We start from the raw sequence: 14,331 nt of genomic DNA, 5'->3' as shown, positions 1-14,331 counted from the left end.
ACACAAGTGGCCTGTGCCGCATGGCTTGCCAAAGATTAATTAGCCAAATAAGTGTCATAGGGATGAAATCTACCGATTTCATATGGGCAAAGCCTACTTAGATGAGAGAAAAGGATGGCAGCTTCAGGGGACCCAGGAACCCCCTCACTACGGTGCTTCTCTGTGCCATGCTGAAGAGGCTCAGGATCTTAGCACTGAGTAGGGCTGCATCAGTCTCAGGATCCAGGGTAGGAAGCACCTAGTCCCCGGCAGTCAGGAGCAGATTATTTGCTTACACGTGCACTCTGCCATCCGCCTTCATGCTTGGGTTATCCTAATAGCCTCTTCTTTGGGCACAGTACTGAAAAGACCGCACAAGGCTTTTAGGGATTTTTTTTTCTCACTTATTATCCAAGGTCAGCTCGATGAGGCCAGCAGAAAAGAAACCATGATCTTTATACACAGATAACATCACTGAGTCTCAGAGAGGCAAATCACTAATTGGTATCTGTGGAAACTCAGGCTGTAACCCAAGAGTACAGACTCCCACAAACTATGTTCTTTCTGCACATCAAGTGGCCTCAATTTAGTTTAGTGAGTATGTGGCGAGTGTCCCTGATGGGCAACTGGATGAGTTGCGGTGCAAAGATAAAAACCAGATAAGGTATAAACCTTTCTCCAGAAAGGATTCTCCATGTGGACACTGACAAATGAGCAAATAAATGCTAATTATATAAGCAGGATAATGACATCCTCTTTGAGGCAGGTATGAGGTACTGTATCGCTCTAAGAGCAGGGAAAATTAACTGTGACTTAGATGGGACAGTAAAGGAAGAAGCAGCTCTTGAAGGACTTTGAATGAATTTGGGTATTTGGTGAGTGGAGGTAAAAGCAAAGGTTTCCAGGCACGGAAGGAGGAAAGGTGCCACATGGGTTTGGAAACAGGGCACGTGCACTAGTGCCTGCAAGGCAGAGACTTTTAGTTCCTAATGTCTGACAGTGGAGACATCATCTCTGTTTTTCCTTTCAGTGATGGCCGGGTTAAATACACCTTGAACAAGAACAATTTGAAAATTGAAATCCCTGTGCCTTTCGGTGGCAAGACCTCCAAAGATCTAAAGATGATAGAGACTATTCGAACACCAGCCCTCAACCTCAAGGCTGTGGGACTCCACGTGCCATCTCGAGAGTTCCAAGTCCCCACGTTCACCATTCCCAAGTTGTATCAGCTGCGGTTACCTCTCTTGGGTGTTCTTGACCTCTCCACAAATATCTACAGCAATGTGTACAATTGGTCTGCTTCCTACACTGGTGGCAACACTAGCACAAACCTCTTGAGGCTGCGGTCTCAGTACCACATGAAGGCCAGCTCCATAGTGGACCTGTTCTCCTACAGCGTGCAAGGTGAACATGGCTGGGGGGGAGAGACCACACAGGGCTAATTAATCACGGGCTAGAGTGGGATAGCCTCTTGGAGGAAAAGACTTGCGCTTACAGATATTTTCATTCATTTATTCAACTAATTAAAATATTAAATATATAATATGTTATCAAATATTTCACCAGGCAATAGCAAAGACAGCAGGGTGAGAGGTGCTATGACAGGTATAGTGGAGCATTTGCTAAGGGAACCCAACAAGACTTCCTGGAGGAATGCCTTTTGCTATCAGATTTTATGCTTGGGTTATAGATGGAGGGGATTTTTGCATAACCGATCCAGATCAATGGGACTTTAATTTTGGAAGATGTTCTGCCTAGAAATTTCTGGAAATGTATTACTTAACATAACCAATGTGTTCTAATTTTTATGTTAGGATCTGGAGAGACAACGTATGACCACAGGAATACGTTCACATTATCATGTGATGGCTCTCTAAACCACAAACTTGTGGATTCAAATATCAAATTGAGTCATGTAGCAAAATTTGGAAGCAATCCAGCTGCAAAAGGTGTGCTGATGTTTGATGCCTCCAGTCCTTGGGGACCACAGATGTCTGCTTCTGTGCATTTGGACTCAAGAAAGAAACAGCACTTGTATGTCAAGGAAGTCAAGATTGATGGGCAGTTCAGAGTCTTTTCGTTCTATGGTCAAGGCACATATGGCCTATCCTATCACCGGGATCCTGCCACCGGCCAACTTAATGGAGAGTCCAGCCTGATGTTTAACTCCTCCTTCATTCAGGGCTCCAACCAGATAACAGGAAAATACCAAGATGGAACCTTCTCTGTCACCTCCACCTCGGATCTGCAAGATGGCGTCATTAAAAATACTGCTTCCCTGAAATATGAGAACTATAAGCTGGCTCTGAAATCTGACACCAATGGAAAGTATGAGGACTTTGTCACTTCTAACAAGGTGGATCTGATCTTCTCTAAGGAAAATGCACTGCTACGTTCTGAATATCAGGCTGACTACAAGTTGCTGAGATTCTTCACCGTGATTTCTGGATCACTCAATTCCCGTGGTCTTGAATTAAACGCTGACAGCTCTGGCACTGATGGAATTCGCAGTGGTGCTCACAAAGCAACCCTAAAGATCGGACAAGATGGAATGTCCACCAGTGCAACTACCAACTTGAGGTTCAGTCCCCTGGTGATAGAGAATGAGCTGGATGCTGCCCTGGGTCTCTCTGGGGCACTGATGCTATTAACTACGAATGGCCGCTTCAGGGAACACAATGCACAATTCCGTCTGGATGGAAAAGCCTCCCTCACAGAGATGTCCTTGGGAAGTGCTTTTCAGGCCATGGTCCTAGGTGTCAATGGCAAAAATATCTTCAACTTCAAAATCAATGGGGAGGGACTTAAGCTTTCCAGTGACATGATGGGCTCCTATGCTGCAATGACTTTTGACTACACAAACCACCTAAACGTGGCCGGGCTGTCGCTGGACTTCTCCTCCAAACTCGACAACACTTACAGCTCTGACAAGTTTTACAAGCAAAGTTTTAATTTGCAGCTTCAACCCTTTTTGCTTGTGACTGCTTTAAACAATGACCTGAAATTCAATACTCTGACTGTGACCAACCACGGGAAAGCACGACTTGAACCTCTGAAGCTGAATGTGGGTGGGAACATTAAAGGAACATACCAAGATGATGAAATAAAGCACATCTACTCCATTTCTTATGCTGACTTAACAGCTAGTTGTAAAGCAGACACTCTGGCGAAGGTACAAGGGACAGAGCTCAGCCATCGGCTCAACACAGAAATCTCTGGGTTGGCATCAGCGATCGACATTAGTACAAACTATGATTCAGACTCACTGCATTTCAGCAACGCTTTCCGCTCTGTCATGGCCCCATTCACCATGACTGTGGATGCGCATACGAGTGCTGACGGGAAACTACGTCTCTGGGGAGATCACACCGGGCAGCTGTACAACAAATTCCAGTGGAAAGCTGAACCTCTGGCCCTTACTTTCACTCATGATTACAAAGGATCCACAAGCCACCATCTCCTGTCCAAGAGGAGCATCAATGCTGCACTTGATCATAAAGTCAATGTCCTGCTCACTCCAGCTGAGCAGATCAGCACCTGGAAAGTAAAGACCCAGTTGAACAAAAATGAATACAGCCAGGACTGGGATGCTTACAATACAAAAGACAAAGTGGGTGTTGAGCTTAATGGACAAGGCCTAGCTGACCTCAGCGTGCTGGACACACCCATTCAAGTGCCATTTTTGTTCAGTGAGCCCATCAATATCATCGATGTCTTGTCGATGAGGGACACTGTTGACCAGCCCCAAAAATTCACAATCGTTGCTTCCGTAAAATATGATAAGAATCAAGCTGTGCACACCATCAACCTCCCATTCTTTAAAATCCTGCCAGCATATTTTGAGAAGAATAGATTAATAATCATAGCAGCACTGGAAAGCATACAGAAAGAATTAAAACTCATCAATATTGATCAGTTTACGAGGAACTACAGAGAGGCTTTGGACAAACTCCCACAGCAAGTGAATGATTATGTGAAGGCATACAATTGGGAGAGACAAGTTTTAAGTGCCAAGGAGAAACTAAATGCTTTCACAAAAAATTACAGAATTACAGGAAATGATCTACAAATTGCCTTGAACAATGCCCAAATCAACTTTAATGAAATACTATCTCAACTACAAGTATATGTGATACAATTTGATCAGTATATTAAAGCTAATTATGATTTACATGATTTTAAAATAGCTATTGCTAAGATGATTGAGCGAATCATTGAGAAATTGAAAATTCTTGATGAACATTATCATGTCCGTGTGAATTTAGTCAAAACAATCCATAATCTATCTTTGTTTATCAAAAAGATTGATTTAAACAAAATTGGAAGTAGCACTGCCTCTTGGGTTCAAAATATGGATGCTAAGTATCAAATCAGAATCCAGATACAAGAAATATTACAACAGCTCAAGACACAGATTCAGAACATAGACTTCCAGCACCTTGCTGAAAAGTTAAAGCAACAGATAGATGCTATTAATGTCACAGTGCTTTTGGATCGTTTGAGAACTACAATTCCATTTCAAAAAATAAAGGAAATTATTGGTCATGTCAAATACTGTGTTGAACGTCTTATTGAAGATGTTAAAGTTAATGAGAAAATCAGTGCTTTTAGAACGATAGCCCATGATTTTATTAAGTCATATGAACTAGATCGACACATGCAGGTTTTAATGGATAAATTAGCACAGTTGGTCCACCAATTTAAGTTGACAGAGACTGTTCAAAAGCTAAGCAATGTCCTACAACAAGTTGAGATAAAAGTGTACTTTGAGAAATTGTCTGGGTTTATTGATGATGCTGTCCAGCAGCTTAAAGCATTGTCATTTCAAACATTCATTGAAGAAGTAAACAGATTCCTTGACATGTTGGTAAAGAAATTAAGGTCTTTTGATTACCACCAGTTTGTAGATGAAACCAATAACAAAATTCGCTTGGTGACTCAGAGAATCAATGGTGAAATCCAGGCTCTGGAACTTCCCCAGAAAGCTAAAGCCCTAAAACTGTTTATGGAGGACATCCAGGACATGGTCTCAGTCCATCTGGAAAACCTCAAAGACATCAAAATAACCTTACTCTTCAACTGGTTACAGGAGGCTTTAAATTCACCACCTTTGATTTACATGCAGGAAAAATTCCAAGAGGTCCTAGAAGATATACGAGACCGAGTGTATCAAATGGACATTCAGCAGGAAATCCAGCGGTACCTGTCCCTGATCGGCCAGGTTTATAGTACTCTGGTCACTTACATTTCGGATTGGTGGAGTCTTGCCGCTAAGAACCTTACTGACTTTGCAGAACAGTATTATGTCCAAGCCTGGGCCAGAGACCTGAAAGCCTTGGTAGAACAAGGGTTTACTGTTCCCGAAATTCAGACCACCTTTGGGACTATGCCTGCCTTTAAAGTCAGTCTCCGTGCTCTTCAAGAAGCTACATATCAGACTCCTGACTTCATAGTCCCCCTGACAGATCTAAAGATTCCATCTTTTCAGATAAACTTCAAAAAGTTGAAAGATATAAAAATCCCATCCAGGTTTTCCACACCGGAATTTACTATCCTCAATACCTTCCATGTTCCTTCCTTTACAATTGACTTTGTAGAGATAAAAGCAAAGATCATCAGAACCATTGACCAAATGCTGTACAGTGAGCTACAGTGGCCAGTTCCAGAAGTATACCTAAAGGATCTGAAGGGAGTGGACACTGTTCTGACTAGAATCACTCTACCAGACTTCCATTTACCAGAAATCACAGTTCCAGAATTCCTAATACCAAATCTTGACCTCAAAGATTTTCATGTTCCAGATCTTCACATACCAGAATTCCAGCTTCCCCACATTTCAGACACAATTGAAGTACCTACTTTTGGCAAGCTGAATGGCATTATGAAAGTCCAGTCTTCCCTTTTCACATTAGATGCAAATGCAAAGATTCAGAATGTAACTTCTTCAGAGATGGCAGCTTCCATCACTGTCAAAGGAGAGTCCAAACTAGAAGTTCTCAATTTTGATTTTCAAGCACATGCACAACTTTTAAACCCAAAGATTAACCCACTGTTTCTGAAGGAGTCCATAAAGTTCTCCAGCAAGTACCTAGAGACGGAGCATGACAGTCAAGTGCTCTATCTGGGAAATGCTATTGAGGGGAAATCGAGCACAATGGCTCAGTTACACACAGAAAAAAATACACTGGAGTTGAGAAATGGCTTGCTTGTCAAGGTTAACGATCAGCTTACCCTGGACAGCAACACAAAGTACTCCCACAAATTGAACATCCCCAAACTGGAGTTCTCCAGTCAGGCTGACCTGCTCCATGAAACCAAGACCCTGTTGGAAGCTGGACACGTAGCATGGACTTCTTCTGGAATCGGTTCATGGAAATGGACCTGTCCCAAGTTCTCAGATGAGGGAAACCATGAATCACATATCAGCTTTACCATGGGCGGACCCCTCACTTCCTTTGGGTTGTCTAATAAGATCAACAGCAAGCAACTTAAAGTAAACCAAAACTTGGTTTATGAATCTGGCTTCCTTAACTTTTCTAAATTTGAAATCCAGTCACAAGTCGAATGCCAGTATGTTGGGCGCAGTGTCCTTACTGCCAGAGGCACAGCACGGCTGGGAGAAAGGAAGGCAGAGATAATGGGCAACCACACTGCTCATTTAAATGGGAAAGTTATTGGAACTTTGAAAAATTCTCTTTTCTTTTCAGCACAGCCATTTGAGATCACTGCAACCACAAACAATGAAGGGAATTTGAAAGTAAGTTTTCCATTGAAATTGACAGGAAAGATAGACTTCCTGAATAACTATGCACTCCTTCTGAATCCAAGTGCCCAACAAGCCAGTTGGCAAGCAAGTGCCAGGTTCAATCAGTATAAATACTATCAAGATTTATCTGCTGGTAACAATGAGAACAATATCGAGGCCCACGTAGGAATAAATGGAGAAGCCAACCTGGATTTCTTAAACATTCCTTTAACAATTCCTGAAATGACTCTACCTTATACATCACTCACAACTCCCCCAGTGAAAGATTTCTCCATATGGGAAAAAACAGGCTTGAAGGAATTTTTGAGAACAACAAAGCAGTCATTTGATTTAAGTGTAAAGACTCAGTACAAGAAAAACAAAGACAAGCATTCCATCTCCATTCCTTTGGATGCGTTTTATGTGTTTATGAATCATAACATCAATTCTTTCATCAGGCAATTTGAGAAAGGCAGACATCAGGCTTTAGTTTCTTTTACCAATGCCTATAATGAAGCAAAAATCAAGTTTGATAAGTACAAGGTTGAAAAGTCCCTCAATAACCAACCCAGGATCTTTCAAATTCCTGGATACACTATTCCACTCTTCAACATTGAAGCTTCTCCATCAATGGTAAAGATGTTACCATTTGGCTATGTGATCCCCGAAGAGATAAGCACCCCCAGTTTCACCATCTGGGGTTCTGACTTCTATGTGCCCTCCTATACGTTAGTCCTGCCGTCCCTAGAGCTGCCAGCCCTTCCTGTCCCTACAAGCCCTCTCGAGTTTTCTCTTCCAGAATTCAAGATATTGAGTACCCCAAGGAACATCTTAATTCCTGCCCTGGGCAATATTACCTATGATTTTTCATTTAAATCAAGTGTCATCACACTGAATACCAATGCTGAACTTTATAACCAATCAGACATTGTTGTTCATTTCCTTAGTTCCTCTTCTTCTGTCGTGGATGCTCTGCAGTACAAGCTAGAGGGCACCTCCAGTTTGACAAGGAAAAGAGGGCTGAAGTTAGCCACAGCCTTGTCTCTGAGTAATGAATTCGTGGGAGGCAGTCATAACAGTACCATTAGCTTAACAAAAAAAAACTTGGAAGCATCAGTGACAACAATCGCAAAAGTTCAAATTTCAATTTTGAATATGAATTTCAGTCAGACACTTAATGGGAATACCAAGTCAAGGCCTACTGTCTCTTCATCCATTGAATTAAAGTACAATTTCAATTCCCCCAGTCTGGACTCTACTGCTGCAGGAGAAGTTGACCACAAGCTCAGATTAGAAAGCCTCACCTCTTACTTTTCCATTGAATCATCTAACAAAGGAAATATCAAGGGCTCAGTCCTTTCACAGAAATATTCAGGAATGCTTGCCAATGAGGCCAGCACTTACTTGAATTCCAAGGGCACTCGGTCCTCATTGAAGCTGCAAGGGGCTTCCAAAGTTGATGGCATCTGGAACCTTGAAGTAAAAGAAAATTTTGCTGGAGAAGCCACCCTCCAACGCATATATGCCATCTGGGAGCACAATACCAAAAACCACTTACAGCTGAAGGGTCTCTTTTTAACATCCGGAGAGCAGTCAGGCAAAACCACCCTGGAACTCTCCCCTTGGGAAATGTCAGCCCTTGTTCAGGTTCATGCGAGTCAGCCCAATTCTTTCCTTGATATCAACTACCTTGGCCAGGAATTGTCCCTGAATGCTAACACTGAGAACCAGAAGGTCAGCTGGAAAAGTGAGGCCCAGGTTCATTCTGGAGCTCTCCACAACAGTGTACAGCTTTCCAATGACCAAGAAGAGGTTCGCCTTGACATTGCAGGCTCCTTAGAAGGGTACCTACAGTTACTCAAAGATATTGTGCTACCAGTTTATGACAAGAGTTTATGGGACCTCCTAAAGCTGGATGTAACCACCAGCATCGACAGGAAGCAGTATCTCCGTGCATCAACTGCGCTTGTGTACACCAAAACCCCCAACGGCTATGCTTTCTCTGTCCCTGTGCAAGAACTGGCTGATAAGTTCATTGTTCCCGGACTAAATAATCTAAAGTTAGTTCTTGCCACACCTGCATTCCAAGTCCCATTTACAGATCTTCAGCTTCCATCCTACACACTTGACCTCAGTGAAATAAAAATCTACAAGAAGTTAAGTACTTTACCATTTACTCTCAACTTACCAACACTACCCAAGGTGAAATTTCCCAGAGTTGATGTGTTAACAAAATATTCTGAACCAGAAGTCTCCTCAGTTCCCTTTTTTGAGGTAACTGTGCCTGAATCCCAGTTAACTGTGTCCCAGTTCACCTTTCCAAAAAGTATTTCAGTTGGCTCTGTGGTTTGGGATCTAAATGAGGCAGCCAAAGAGATTGCAGACTTCGAGTTGCCAACCACCATCATGTCCGAGCAGACTATTGAGATTCCTTCCATTAAGTTCTCTGTACCTGCTGGAATTTTTGTTCCTTCCTTTGGAAAACTAAGTGCCCATTTTGGGGTGGCCTCTCCCTTGTATAATGCCACTTGGAGTGCTGGTTTGAAAAGCAAAGTAGATCATATGGAAACATTCCTGGAATCCACGTGCAGCTCAACCATCCAGTTCCTGGAATATGACCTCCATGGTAAGGAAATGTCCTGACCCCTCTTCTAGATGTGACATGTTTTCAATGAGAATTGTGAGTAAATAATTCTGTATTTAGGCATGACTAGAGGTATAATTATTCTATACAGCAAAATTTAAAGGAAGAGGGAGGAGATACATATTGATTTCTATACCCATGTAAAAACCAACCTGTAGAGAACCTATTGACATTCAAGAGGAATAGTTTCAAAAAAAATATTTTTCTGTAATGATTTTAGGATCAATAACATCTCCTTCTAGCTATGTATTTAAAGAAATTGTGGACTGCATGTTTCAAACCTTTAAGACTTTTAGTTATGATATAACTCTTCTAGTTTTCACCATGAAATTGCGGATGTCCTATTGTTATTAATCCAATGAAATCTATAATTTCTCCTACACAGTTGTGGGAACACACCAAATTGAAGAAGGTGCATTAATGTGTAAGACCAAAGGAACGTTTGCCCACCGTGACATCAATGCAGAATATAAAGAAGATGGCAGATATCAAGGACTTCTGTATGGAAGTTTTATTGAAATTTCTTTCTTTCCCCTAATAATTGTGATTTTTGCCATCTCTACAGCCTTTCATGATGACTTTCTCCTTTCAGGAACTGGGCAGGAGAGGTCCGTTTTGATACCAACAGTACTGCATTCACTGATGTCCATCTGCGCTACCACAGAGATGTGGGTAGTAGATCCTCCTCTGCAGTCGTAGGCGCTGTGGCCATGGACTTGGAAGTCAATGACGCTATCTTAAAATGGAATGTCTACCACCACCCTCAGGTGCGTCTCATCTGATGGATTGTACACCCCAAGAGCAAGTAGAAAATGTGTTCAGATAAATTTAACTCAATAGAAAATATTCTTTCAGGGCTTTCTCAGTTTAGGTGAAACATAAGCAATGAGCTGGATGAACTTCTTCTCTAAGAAATTGTTCTCTAGGGCCTCCCCCATGGCGCAGTAGGTTGAGCATCATGCTGTGAAGCTGTCCACAGCCTCGACAGTGCAGATTTGATCCCGGCCGGCTGGCGAGAATCCCAAATGGTGCCGCAGACTTCTCCTGTCGCGCCTGCTGCTTGCCTCAGTAGTGTATTTCTGTCGTCTGCCTGTTCTGTTCCCCACTCTGTCTCTGGTGAATCCTCTCACCCTCCCACACCTCTGGCCTGTACCCCAGCTCTTGTATAAAAACAAATAAATCTTTCAAAAAAAAAAAAAGAAATTATTCTCTAGAAAGTTCTCTGGGTCATTTGCAGATTTTAATTATTATTAAAGCTGTCGTTAAAATTGGCAGATTTTGATTATTAATTGTGGACAGAGCTAGAAAGATGAGGGTTATGCCTCATCACCTAAATCAGGGGCAAATTCTGCTAACTGCTAAGAATATCTTTACTTTGTGGTTTTGGAAGCATTTGAGGCTTCAAAATTCTTCCCCATGATGGAACTGGAGATTTGCCAAATTTCTCATTTACTTCAGCTCTACCAGGACCAAACCATAGATGGCATTAGTAGAGAAGAAGTAATCATGTTCTCTCACTAAAGCCTGTCATAAGCTTGGAGAATGAATGGCTTCTAACATTGGCATTCTAGGTCTCTCCTGAATACTTTATCCTTTTTTGCTGTTTCTTCTTTCTCTGAATTAGTCTTTTCATATTTCTTTCTCCCTTTTTCTTCTTCCTTTTCCTCCTTCTGCTCCTCCTCCCACTTTTTTGATCTTCAGTCCTAGGAAGGCCTCACGTTAAGTGTTACTATGCAAATGCCATGGGTAAGTTTACACTTTGGGACATATGATAAAGAGCACATTACAGTAGACTTGTGTAGCCATAAAACAGACATGTGAAATAACATAGGAAATATGAATCCCCTTCAGAATATGAAAGATCGTCTCTGATATTTGCTTTCAACTGCTAGTGAAGTTTTAGTGTACTGTGTTATATAATCAGGACTATTGAGAACATTCTTTTCATCCTTTTTTTTTTTCTGGTTAGTTCTCTCCAGATAAAACACTCAATATAGTCAAAGCTGAGATGAAGTACCAAGAATCTGAACAATCTCAGATCAAAGTGAACTGGGAAGAAGCTTCCAAATTGCTAAACTCTCTCGGACACAACATGTCCAAGGCCAGAGGGGCCCTTTTTGACCGTATTAACAAGTACCACGAGGAGTACACGGGACTCGCCCTCAGAGATGCTTCTTTAAAGCTGAGAAGAAGCCTGCAGAACAATGCTGAGTGGGCCTATCAAGGGGCCATGAGGCACATTGATGACATGGACGCGAGGCTCTGGAGGGTGGCCAGAAGCACCTCTAGAACCTACCAGCAGTGGAAGGATAAGGCCCAGAGTCTGTACCAGGAAGTGTGGCCTCAGGAGGGCCGAGTTGATTTCCAGAGAATCCATGATAAGGTATTTGACAGCTTAGTAAGAGTTATTCAGGAATATAATATGATAGTCAAGCATCTGATTGACTGGTTCATTGATTACCTGAAGTTCACCAGATACCAGCTCCCAGGAAGAGCAGGCACGTTTTCAGGAGATGAGCTCTTCACTGTGGTCATGAGAAAAATAGGGCAGGTACTGTCCCAGGTACATTCAAAAATCTATAGTGGATTAGAAATAATGTTTTCCCATTTCCACAACCTGATAGAGAAATCTGAATTAATTAAGTACCTAAGAGTTAAATTTGTTTTTACAAGCCGTGAACTGATAGATGTAAGCTACCAGTTGCAGAAGCTATTAAAATCTTTATCACAAAGTGTCCAAAGAGCACTGAATGACATCCAGCTTATCAAGACTACAGAGATGTTGAATAATCTTCAGAGATTTTTGCAGCGCATTTTCCAAAAGATAGAAGGAGAAATTAAACACTTGAAGGAGAAGAAATTTACTTATCTCATTAATGCTATCCAAAAGGAGAACAACATCATCTTCCACAAATATATTCCATATGTGCTTGAATTCATGAAAGAAAACCTATCTCTGACCTTTGATACGGTTAATGAACTTATTCAAAACAAACTTCAGGAAGCTTCTCAAGAGTTACAGCGGCTCCTTGAGCTCATAGAGTCTCGCCGCAAAGAACATGTTGATCCACGTATGGTGAGCTGGACAGTGAAATATTATGAACTCGAAGAAAAGATCATCAGCCTGATCAAGAACATGGTAGATGTCCTGAAGAATTTCCATTCCAAATACACCGCCAGTACTGCTAACTTTGCTTTCCAACTTTCAAGTCACATTGAGCAATTTGTGCAGAAAGATATCCAGGAATACCTTGGCATTCATCCTTACTGATCCAAGTGGAAAAGGGAAAGAGATTAAAGAGCTTTCTACCTCTGCTCAGGAAGTAATTAAAAACTGGGCTCTTGTAATGAAGGAAATCATTTCTGATAGCCACCAGCAGTTAGATAGAAACTATAGGACTTTTCAGACCAACTCTCTGATCCTCTGATCACTATGAAAAATTCATTGCTGCATCTAAAAGATTGCTTGGGGCCTCCCCTGGTGGCACAGGTGGTTGAGCACAGCACTGTGAAGCTGTCCGCAGCCCCTGCAGTGCTGGTTCAATCCTTACTGGCCCGGGGAGGGTCCCACATGGTGCGGAAGACCTCTCCTATCTCGCCTGTTGCTCCCCTCAGCAGTGTATTTCGTCAGTGTGCCTGTTCTGTTCCCCGCTCTGTCTCTGGTGAATCCTCTCACCTTCCCACGCATCTGGCCCCTACCCTGGTTCTTGTTTAAATAAACAAATTTTTAAAAAATAATAAAATAAAAGATTGCTTGACCTGTCCATTCAAACATAGCACATGTTTCTGAGCTATATCACTAAGTGACTGAAACAGGCACAATTGGCCACAGTCAATGACATGAGCTCCTACATAAAGGTCGCTCCAGGAGAATTTACCATCACCTTCTAATTTTTCATAGCAATTCTTACTTATTCTTCTGTTCCAGCTAAACTTTCAGTAGTAGGGGTAAATTCAAACCATATGGATTGATATGACCATACACTGAGCCAGCCCTGTAGCAGCCATCAGATGACAAGCAAAAGCCAGGTGAACTGGGCCTGCCTGAAACTGGCATCAAGTCTCTGAAGGTCTCTGAACTCTCAGAAATAACGTTTTTTGCAAGTTAAAGAAAATCAGGGTGTGAGTTACTGTCCTAAACTGTAGGAGGGGGGTGGAGAACAAATAAATGAATTCTTCACTGTGTCTCATACCACTCAATGTGACTAATTCATGTTGAAAGATAGCAAAATGATAGATTTAAAACCTCTAGAACACACACTGCATTTTGAGGGATGGAGTTAAAGGGGAAGGAAAAATTTAAGGAGGGAAATATTTTTCCACCTAAAAAAAGATCCCTGATCTCAGGGATTGTATTTGTCAAGTGAGAAAGGAACACTATTCACAAAATCTTTCACATAATTTGATCCTGAGGAACATCTTGTGCGTCTTCATCTGCCACATAATGCTCCTCACCAACCAGTCCATCTTTGCCAGGCAAAGCTCTCTGTTAGGCTCTGTGATAGACATACAGGTCCTTTATCACTAAGCTTTCCAGGTATGGAGAGGAATGGCTAGAAAGTCTTATAGCTGTAGGGACCCCAGAAATCTCTCTGCGGCTCAGCCAGAATCCATTCAAGGCAAAGGAGTAAAGATGGGAAAGGAGCATGAGGAGTTGAGTTCCTAACATTTCTGAGACTGAGCATACATTTATGTTCTTGAATTTCCCTATTTCTATGAATTTAATATCTAATCATCCCAAGTGTAACCAAACCCCAAAGGTTTCCCCTGCCACATCCTCTTACCTCAAGCTCTGATTTCATATGTTGGCAATGCCCAGTCAGGGCACCCAACTGAGTTCTGGAAGGGAGGGCTGCAGAGATTATACCTCAAAGCTGTCACTAATATCAGTGGGAAAGTTAGTTGCAATTTTCCTTTCAGTGGCATTGAGAACAAAGGAAGGGTGTGATTTGGGGGGGAAAGG

The 14,331-nt window shown here is 42.0% G+C and overlaps 1 protein-coding gene across 1 annotated transcript in view; it reads left to right on the top strand.

The window, feature by feature from the left end:
• APOB (apolipoprotein B) overlaps positions 1 to 12,796 on the top strand; it is a gene marked incomplete at both ends in the record, with an annotated part of 36,738 nt that extends 23,942 nt beyond the window's left edge. The window contains 6 exon segments of the mRNA XM_084236008.1: positions 1,010 to 1,383; positions 1,794 to 9,350; positions 9,754 to 9,868; positions 9,961 to 10,135; positions 11,338 to 12,618; positions 12,620 to 12,796. Coding sequence (XP_084092134.1) covers positions 1,010 to 1,383; positions 1,794 to 9,350; positions 9,754 to 9,868; positions 9,961 to 10,135; positions 11,338 to 12,618; positions 12,620 to 12,796 — 9,679 coding nt within the window.
• Positions 12,797 to 14,331: the final 1,535 nt, after the last annotated feature.

The sequence above is a fragment of the Talpa europaea genome, assembly GCF_964194135.1.
Source record: "Talpa europaea genome assembly, chromosome: 6".
In the NCBI taxonomy this organism is placed as follows: Eukaryota; Metazoa; Chordata; class Mammalia; order Eulipotyphla; family Talpidae; genus Talpa; species Talpa europaea.
Note: the sequence above shows the minus strand (reverse complement) of the source record. Positions and strands in the feature narration are given on the sequence as shown.